The 9,273-nt window shown below is 38.9% G+C and overlaps 2 protein-coding genes across 8 annotated transcripts in view; both read right to left on the bottom strand.

Moving 5' to 3' along the window:
• The window catches only part of SF3B1 (splicing factor 3b subunit 1), a 426,274-nt gene that overhangs the window by 37,983 nt on the left and 379,018 nt on the right, over positions 1–9,273 (bottom strand). The gene's annotated exons all lie outside the window — the stretch shown is intronic.
• Positions 116–9,273, bottom strand: part of HSPD1 (heat shock protein family D (Hsp60) member 1) — a 388,176-nt gene continuing 379,018 nt past the window's right edge. For all 4 annotated transcript variants that reach the window (XM_050711544.1, XM_035536761.2, XM_050711545.1 and 1 more), the window contains 10 exons: positions 6,095–6,347; positions 5,654–5,736; positions 4,785–4,880; positions 4,539–4,632; positions 3,963–4,131; positions 3,545–3,644; positions 2,375–2,620; positions 1,851–2,025; positions 1,047–1,225; positions 116–962 (listed from right to left, as the gene is read on the bottom strand). In XM_050711544.1, the coding sequence (XP_050567501.1) occupies positions 810–962; positions 1,047–1,225; positions 1,851–2,025; positions 2,375–2,620; positions 3,545–3,644; positions 3,963–4,131; positions 4,539–4,632; positions 4,785–4,880; positions 5,654–5,736; positions 6,095–6,347 (1,548 nt within the window). In that variant the 3' untranslated portion in view covers positions 116–809. The remainder of the gene's footprint in view (positions 963–1,046; positions 1,226–1,850; positions 2,026–2,374; positions 2,621–3,544; positions 3,645–3,962; positions 4,132–4,538; positions 4,633–4,784; positions 4,881–5,653; positions 5,737–6,094; positions 6,348–9,273) is intronic.

Here is a 9,273-nt window from a genome sequence, read left to right as displayed (position 1 = left end):
GTTTCATACCCTTAAGGCACTTACCCTCCCACAGTACTGTGAACGATTCAGTTAGCCTGTTCAAGCATATGCAATGAGCAATATGGAAAGGGCAAAATAAAGTCACTGCGCGTGCCTTGTTTCCACAGCATTGTTTAATATTGCAAAGTATTGTGGCAGCTCAGCTTAGGTACTTCTTACCAAAATTTAAGTCACTTGTATTTCCGATTAACATTTTTAGCAGAGGAATGTTTCTTGGAGAGAAATGTCCTCCAGTTTTTCCAAGCATAAGAGTCACATTTCTATTACATCTTAGAAGCGGGCTATCAAGTTTCTCCAAGAACTCTGGCTTTGTGTACAGATGAATAAGGTGATACATTTCGTAATTTTTGAGCAGGTTGTTTTATTACATAAAGGTCACATAAGTGTATATTTGTCTACTTTGTACACAATTGTCTAGTCTCACGCACAGTGGCTTCCAAGTTCTTCCTAGTACTGGCAAGCACCAATAAATTCTGAAACAGAATATCAAGTGCCTTAATTAAGTTTAAATCAGGACCTTGGTAGATGGATCTTGCACCCAGTTATCAGGAATGTACAAATGTCTTTATTCAAAAAATACAAAATAAATTATCTGTAGGCATGGACAATGACTGTAAACAATTACATGTGTGTTAAATGAAATCCAGTAACTGATGGTTACAGTGATTCTTTTAAACACCAGCCTCACTTCAGTCACTATCCATCCTCTTCCACTGACATCTGAAGTTTTTAAGTCAGAACTGTCAGTCTTAAACAGCAGAGTTCACGATGCATCAGTATCTCAGGAATTAGAACATGCCACCTCCCATTCCTCCACCCATCCCACCCATTCCTCCCATTGCTGGCTCCTTTTCTTCTTTAGGAACTTCAGTCACTACTGCTTCTGCTGTTGATAAGAGAGAAGCAACACCTGCAGCATCCATCAGAGCTGTTCTCACGACCTGAAGACAGGAAAGAAATAACTTAGTACCTGTTTACTATCCTGTGAGGTGGGAAGAAGGAAAGCTAAGACTATTTCAGGTTACCTTCGTTGGGTCTATGATTCCTTTTTCTACCATATTTACAAAGTCCCCAAGCATTGCGTCATAGCCAACTTCTGATGGACTCTGCAGTATTTTTTCAACTATTAATGATCCTTCAACACCCGCATTCTTTGCGATAGTCATTGCTGGAATTTTCAGTGTTCTCTTTATTATTTCAATGCCTGTAAGGAAAAAGATATTTAGCATTACATATCACATACACTCCTATTGCCAAGGCACAGATTTATGTGCTGGAGATTAACACAGTAAGATCAAACCATCTGAGGAAGAACATGAGCATTTTTACTTTTTTTTTTTTTTTTTTTTAAAATTACTTCCAGGGAAATAAAGTTTCTGACTGCTTGACATTTGTCAACAAATGAAATCACTGTGAGGTATTCGCAGAAGTTTTACAAGTAGTACTATTTTATTAATTTATATTAATTTTTTGAACATAGCATAAAGCCATCTTCCATTTGATTTGCCACAATGTCTTTAGCATTCTTAAATTTTATGTCCATCTGCAATGGTTGTAACAGTCAACTCAATTCTTCTCTTAATGGCTTCTCAGTTGTTGGCAGAGGATACTGCTGGATTATTTTTATTGGCTCTTTCACATCCAAGTTAGGGATGCAATGAAAGCTCCTTCCTACTGTAAAGCAGACACTGCCATACTGAAGGAATGTGAGGTTCGTAAGATCAAGTAAATAAACTCACTGAAAACAGCCTGTATTTAATTCTATAAAGCCTTAGGACAGATAACATCTATTTATAACGCTTCTACACAAACATTTGAAATTTACTTACCAATTTTCTGATCTTCGTTGGCCGGAGTTAAAGCGTCTAACGCTGGAATGCAGCGAAGCAGTGCACAGCCACCTCCTGGAACAATGCCCTCCTCTACAGCAGCGCGGGTCGCATTCAGGGCATCGGTAACTCTGTCTTTCTTCTCATTTACTTCAACATCACTCGTACCGCCAACCTGCAAGCAAGCCACATGTCAAGGTCTGCACGAGGAGCCTGGCTAGGAGAGCACTGCTACAGAATTACTGCCACAAAATGGCAGTACGATGGCACAAAACTCTTAATGCCGAAGTGTAGCACTGCAATAAGCCAAATTCCTTATCTGAATCAGTTGGTAAGATTATGAGAGAAACAAACAGTAGGAACTTAGATCAGCAATAAAGGACCGATAAAGGAAGTCCATTATCACTTACATATCACTTCCTGTCTCACAAGTGACTAGAGAACGCATTAGTGGAAGACAGATTTGAAAAAAAACCTCTTTAATAAATTAGTATGTTTTACTCCTAAGAAGTTTCAGTTCTCACCTTCAATACTGCTACTCCATCAGAGAGTTTGGCCAACCGTTCATTCAGCTTCTCTTTTTCATATTCACTGGTGGTAACTTCTAGCTGTTCAATGATTTCTTGAATACGTTTTTCAATTTGAGCCTTTTCACCCTTCCCCTTTAGGAGCATGGTGTCATCTTTTGTCACAATGACCTCTCCAACTTTACCAAAGTCATGGGGCTGAATATCTTCTACATTTAGGTTCAAACCTTCTTCTCCAAACACCTGAAACAAAACGAGAAGTTGGAATTCACAGCTTCACCATGCATGAAATCACTATTTATAGACAGATGAACACATACAGCAGTGTGACAGTACAAAGCCACCATACTATTGCAGCTAAGTGGAAAGAAGCTCCTCCCTTCTCCTAACACAGGCTAGGCAAGCAGGTACCTCACAAATTGGCCCTCACTGAAGAGAGAATCGCAAGCTTTTAATTTGTGACTGACTAATATAACTCATTGACTTAACATGGCTGGATAGTTAGTTGTGTTACAGATTCATCCTTGCATTTAAGAAAGTTAAGGATGCTGGCAAAAAAAAGTTAACTTTAAATGGGTTTGCTGTTTTTGTTATTACTGTTTAAGCTAAATGAAGCACGAGATATCAATTTCAACAACCAGCTTTGGATCCCCAGTATCATGCTATGATTTTGAAGCACATATGAAAAAGCTGTACAAATGAACACTAACAAGTATATCAGCTATTCTGAATCTGAGGGACTAAAACTCAACATTAGCATGAAGTAAGAAGACATCCTCCAGTCTTTTCCAAACATTTAATAGAATTGTATTTGTTGACTCAGGTCTGAGCACTTACGAGACCACCAGTTTTGTAAGAAGGCCAGTAAGCTTTGCTATTTCTCTCAAAGAGTTTCCTTGATGTTCCTTCTTAACAAAATAGAATCCTGCAGGGATATTCTGCATGTGACTTGAGTCAGTGAAAACATATTACTCATGGTTGGTTAGAGCTGTATTATTACACAACCATGTATAGTGATAATTGCTAAGTCCAACCACTAGAGTTACTGTTACATTTCTCAAAAAACAGCCTGCAGCAAAGCCAATACTAGCTACGGACCTAAAACTAAGTTCTTAACAGCATTAGCATTCCTTAGAGGAAAAAGCCAATTAGAACATCATTACTTACAGCACCACCTGTGGCAATTGCCATATCCTTAAGCTGGTTTTTCCTGTTGTCACCAAAACCTGGCGCTTTTACAGCAACAACCTGAAGACCAACCTTCAATCTGAAGAGAATTTAATGAGCAACATTTCAAATGCTTTCAGAGAACAAGTTTAGTTATTAAAACACATTTTGGTACAATTCTACCAGTCAAGCAAACAGGGACTTTCATGAACTGAGCTCAAGTTGCTAAAACAAGTAGCTAGAAAACCACTAAAATTCTGTCCCAACCAACTTCACGGCTACTAGAGTTGCTGTTTCTTTAGTAGTGGTAAGATTCAAACACATACATTTGTATGCATTCATTTAAAAGGATGAAAACACAGGAAAAAGCAGTATTTGTTGTTGTAAAAAGTCTAGAAGTATGAATTTTAAACCTTACCTGTTCAAGACTAGAGTGCTAAGAGCTTCTCCATCAACATCTTCAGCAATAATAACCAAAGGCTTGCGGTGACCATTGGCAATTTCAAGAGCTGGGACTATGGACTGTACACTAGAAATTTTCTTTTCACTGATTAAAACATAAGCATCCTGGAATTCACATTTCTGCCCTGGAGAAACAATATGCAATATCTGAACAATCTGATTATAAAAAAATACACCATGCATTCTCTAAAATTTAGGCAGCAAGTTTGGAGCTATGTTGTACTTTCTGAGTGCATTAAAATAGATTTTCTTCAAGACTCCACTTCCAATTCTACATTGTCTGGAGCACGGCAGCGCCAGCTTGATGTTAGCACAGACACTGTTCATGCTAAACAGAAAAGAGGTGATGATGGGGCATGCAGCTAAAAAGACTTCAAGATTTTACCACGAGGTTTAAGTTTCTGATGGGGAAGGATCCCACTGTCCTGTTACCACAGTGCGTAGCATAACAAAGCCTTTATAGTAAGCACCATTATTTTTAACTTCTAGAGATCCATTATAAGGTACTTGACATGCATTTTTGTTAACTCACCTTTGGCTGTATTAATAAAATAAGGAGAGATGTAGCCTCTGTCGAATTTCATACCTTCAATGATTTCCAATTCATCATTTAGAGTTTTTCCATCCTGTTTAGATGCAAGAAACCCAACATTAAAAATCCCTTATTTACTACCAAAAGATCAAGTATATTTTTAGCATGCTGTGCACAAGAATGAAAGCCAGCCCTAGCTGGAAAAGGGACAGTCATTTTGCACTTAGCGCGTAAGCTGGCTCTCACCTTGACAGTGATTACACCTTTTCGTCCAACCTTCTTCATCGCATCAGAGATTATATTACCAATTTCCTGATCTCCATTTGCTGATATTGTGGCAACCTAAAACAGTAAACCGCTTAAATTCATTTCACAGTAAAAGTGATTGATTTCCTTACTAAAACAACAACAAAAAACATTTTCTGTTCTAATACTGCTTGACAAGATATGGCAGCTGACCAGCACATCCACACCAGAACTATGTTAGAACAACGAACAACTTTTGGGCAGCTCAAGCATATGCCACATCCCACATGCTGAGCAGAGATAGGTCATCTGCAGCCCCAGGAAGAAACCAGCCCTGAAGGCCTACGCACCCACATCAATGTGAGCCTCCCACAGCAGATCCAAAAGACCTCTGGAAATCTGCCATCACCTCCTATCCACAAATATATATTTGGTCTCTTCAATTTTTCCCAAGTAAGCAAATTTATGTTTTATGACCCCATTTTGCAATCAAACTGGATGAGAAAAACTGCCTACTTCCAAACTAACAGAAAGCTAAACGTAGAATACTGGGTGTTTTAAGTAACTCAAAAAAATGAAGGTGTTACCATGAAGGTCGTTCAGTGAAACGTATTCCAAATCTTAACATGTGAAGACAAATACTCCATTGTCATATGACAGAATGGCTCAGGTTGGAAGGGACCTTAAAGACTACCTGGTTCCAACCCCCTGCCATGGGCAGGCACGCCACCCACTAGATCAGGTTGCTCAGGGCCTCATCCAACCTCATCTTGAATACCTTCCAGGGATGAGGCATCCACAAAATATACCCCCCAACCCAGCAAAACTTAAGGGTTTTTTTGTTGTTGTTGTTTTTTTTTTTTTTTTACCTGTGCAATTTCTTCTGGAGTTGTAACTGGTTTAGACAGCTTCTTCAGTTCAGCTATGACAGCATCAACTGCGAGCATCACCCCTGAAGATGAACAGGATACTTGTCAGTGATCAAAAAATTTATACAGCACAGAAAAAAAGTTTCCAATCCAAGAAGCCCACATTGCAAAAATCCATTAAATTTGTATGTTCAAAACCAAGTGACTGATAGCTCACATATACTTAGCAATCATCTTTTAGAGTTGGTGTGACACGCTTTCAGTCATGATCAAAAGTTATTTACAGTAAATTCATACACTAAGCAGAAATTAATTAAATGCAAAAATGGATTTAAATAGTTTGCCCATGACAAATTATTTTTTCTGTTTTATAGGCAATGCACGAAAAAATATTTAGAAAAAAAGCCAGTGATTAAACTTTAAAAACAAGGAAAACATTACCTCTCCTGATTTCCACTGGATTAGCTCCTTTGCTGATCTTCTCGAAGCCTTCCTTGGCAATAGCACGTGCGAGTACCGTTGCAGTGGTGGTACCATCTCCTGCTTCTTCATTTGTGTTGTTGGCAACATCTTGAACTAACCTGGCTCCGATATTTTTGTATTTGTCTTTCAAGTCAATTGCCTTTGCTACTGTCACACCATCTTTTGTCACTTTGGGACTTCCCCAGCTTTGTTCAATAATAACTGTTCTTCCCTAGGGAGATAAAGAACAAATTTTAAATGAAAGCCATGCAACCCACAGCACATTACTGCAACACTTCAACTGCAAATGAAAATCCTCTTGAGCAGCCACAGATGAACAAAAATATCACTTTGCATACACCTTTCAGTTTGGATTTTTCACAAGTACATACACTTCCCAAGTTTGACAAAACTGGAAAAGTGGTTTGATGGTTTTATATTTTCACAGGAGGAAGCTTTCAGTGAATCCCCCAACCATAATGGTTACCGTCATAGACTCGAAGTCTGAAATTAAAATAAGACTGGCCTTACAATAAATAAATAAATAAAAAAAAATTAAAAAATGACAAGATTCACTTTAACATATTTTCCCCTAAAATTAACAAAAATACATTAACATAAAATTCTGCAAAACGTCCTTCAAATCACAGTAAAAAGCATATGATTGAGAAACAACAATAGAAAGTTCAATTTTTTGCATGTTCTGAAAAAGAGCTGTCTTGCAAACCTTATCAGTGGTTAGCAAACAGAACTGAAAACAACATATAAATATGTTCAAATGTGTTGCATTAACTTCTCAGAAATTGCCTGCCCTTGCATTCAGCTAGAAAGCTGGAATATCCTAAACAATATACAAAGTTGATGTGGAACATTATGGTCTGTGCAGGGAACACAGGGTAGATGCACCCTCTCACAAAGTTCCCCAGATGAATTCAGTAGCTGCCCCAGTCAATCATGCTCTTGAGTTTTAGCGGGAAAGAGCAGAAATGGAAGCAGCCACTTCTCTCCCACTGCTCACCTAACGCTCTTCAGCTATCCTGCCAGCTGGAGCAGTTGGAAGAAGGGAAGGGAGATCCAAGGCCCCAGCTCACCCCGGTCACTCCCAGCTGATCCTGCACTGTCCCCTCACCTGGCCTGTCAGGCCCAACTCAGAGCTGAGCATGCTGGCTCCTGCTGAAACACCGCTGTCACTGATCACATGCCAGTGTGGCTCTGGCTCAGAACAGAGCTTGAATGGCAAGCCAAGCTATCTAAGGATTTGGACAGAGCATGCTGCCACTATGGTGCACCGTGTTCTCACCTGCACAGTGCCCACTCACATCTGCCTCAATGATTTAACTAACCTTGGACTGCTGCCATGGAAGAGACTATAGTACAGCTAGCCCTAGAAGCTAGAGAAAAAAGAAATGTTGAGCTTTAGTTACTAACTCTGAACTCATGAGAGTTTGCATATTGTTAGTTTTGTCCTATAAAACAATCATGGCAAATTATTACTTAACATGATTTCTTACTGCTACTTCATTTGACCTGCACTATTCAAAATCTAAAAGTGGTTCAAGAACAAGAAGACTTTGGTGGACACTGATACTGATAAGCTCCTCTTCACATAGTCCCTCCTCATTTTGCCTAATTTTTCTTCTATATTTTGTCTTGTTCTTATTCCAAAGGCGTTTGGTAGGTACGAGGTGAGTGGCAGAACAACATCTACTTATATCCCATCACATTAACCAGCTTACACTCAAAGAGATGCTTTGTGTTTCTGAACCAAGGAATGCCAGCCATAAATACAGCCGCATTTTGAATGGTCCTGCATACCAAGAATCACAATGACAAAGCAACTGGCCAGTTGGCAGCAGTATCAGATGATTGTGTAAGACTGTAAACCAATTTCTTTAAATACAGAACAGTTCAAAAGGGAAGTTTCCTCGCAAGTGTGGTAGTTCTTAAAAAATGCTGGAGGCTGAACCAGGTATTACAGTACAAACTCTAAATCTCTGTAAATGCACAGAGAACAGTCAATAGAAGTGGCAATGCTGGAACAAGAAATCCACAAGGTTGCAGAAAGTTGCATCAGGAACTGCCCTTTAACCAGTACATTAAAATCATGCTTAGACGTTCACAACATTGCCTGAGGCAAAGTTAAATCAACTGACTGCACTGCAACTTTATTCCCTTCTGCAGAACTGTGCTTATGGGAAGCAGCTGCAGTTTGCTGACATCACTGTTCCTTAACCTTCACCTTGCTCAAGTTTATGGCATTTCTGTCTTTGAATAAAGCTAGTTAGGCTCCAAAAATGTGCAAAGAATAATTTCAGAGAGGCCAAGCAGCCTTGACAAGATCTACCATGCACACGCTGTTATCGTATGTGCTGAACCTCCTACCTTCATTTCATTTAGTCTACTTTATTTCAAATATATCATTTCAAAGTTGTACTTAAAGTTGACAAACTAGAAGCTTCAAAGAGCTGAACTGTACCTTTGTTAAAAGCTTCCACAAGTATTCTGAGATGTAGTGAGCCTACTTTAGAGAACGGACAAAACAGTCACTAAGTTAATCCTATCAAGAAGCTCAAGTGGTTCAATGTAACTTATTAAAAAGCCTCAAAAGCTGCAGAACTGCAGCTTGCAGGTACTTCACCACTATCCCACCCACCCACCCCACTAACACCCAGTCACTACTACCTAGTGACCAGGTCCAAAATTCCAAAGAAACCATTACAGACACACCACTTGGAACAGATATTCCTACGAACCTGAAAAAAATCAGTCTCTTCTTTCAAAAGGAGCCTCGTTTCAAGCCTTACTGCATGCTGTATGACTATGCAAAATATAACAGCTAGCTTTCAAAATGGCCTAAAACTTGAAGGGAATCAGACTACAAATTTGCCCTACAGGCAACATAAAATGAAGGCCACTACCATGAATTTTCACTTAAGCTGGTAACATTTACCAGTCAACTGAAAACTCAACATTATGCTTTTAGTACTTTTGTTACTTCTAGAAGGCAAAACTATACAAAAAATATTTCATGTTTCAAAGAAATAGAACTAATTTAACTACTTATGTTGTTAGTCGGATTAATTATCTACTACATTGTTACGGGCTATCAAATGAGCCAGAGTAACCAGTCATGCATGCCCCCTTGACCTATTTTATTT

The sequence above is a fragment of the Cygnus atratus genome, chromosome 6 (genome assembly GCF_013377495.2).
Source record: "Cygnus atratus isolate AKBS03 ecotype Queensland, Australia chromosome 6, CAtr_DNAZoo_HiC_assembly, whole genome shotgun sequence".
NCBI classification, from domain to species: domain Eukaryota; kingdom Metazoa; phylum Chordata; class Aves; order Anseriformes; family Anatidae; genus Cygnus; species Cygnus atratus.
The sequence above is the reverse complement of the archived record's forward strand: the minus strand, read 5'-3'. Positions and strand labels throughout refer to the sequence as shown.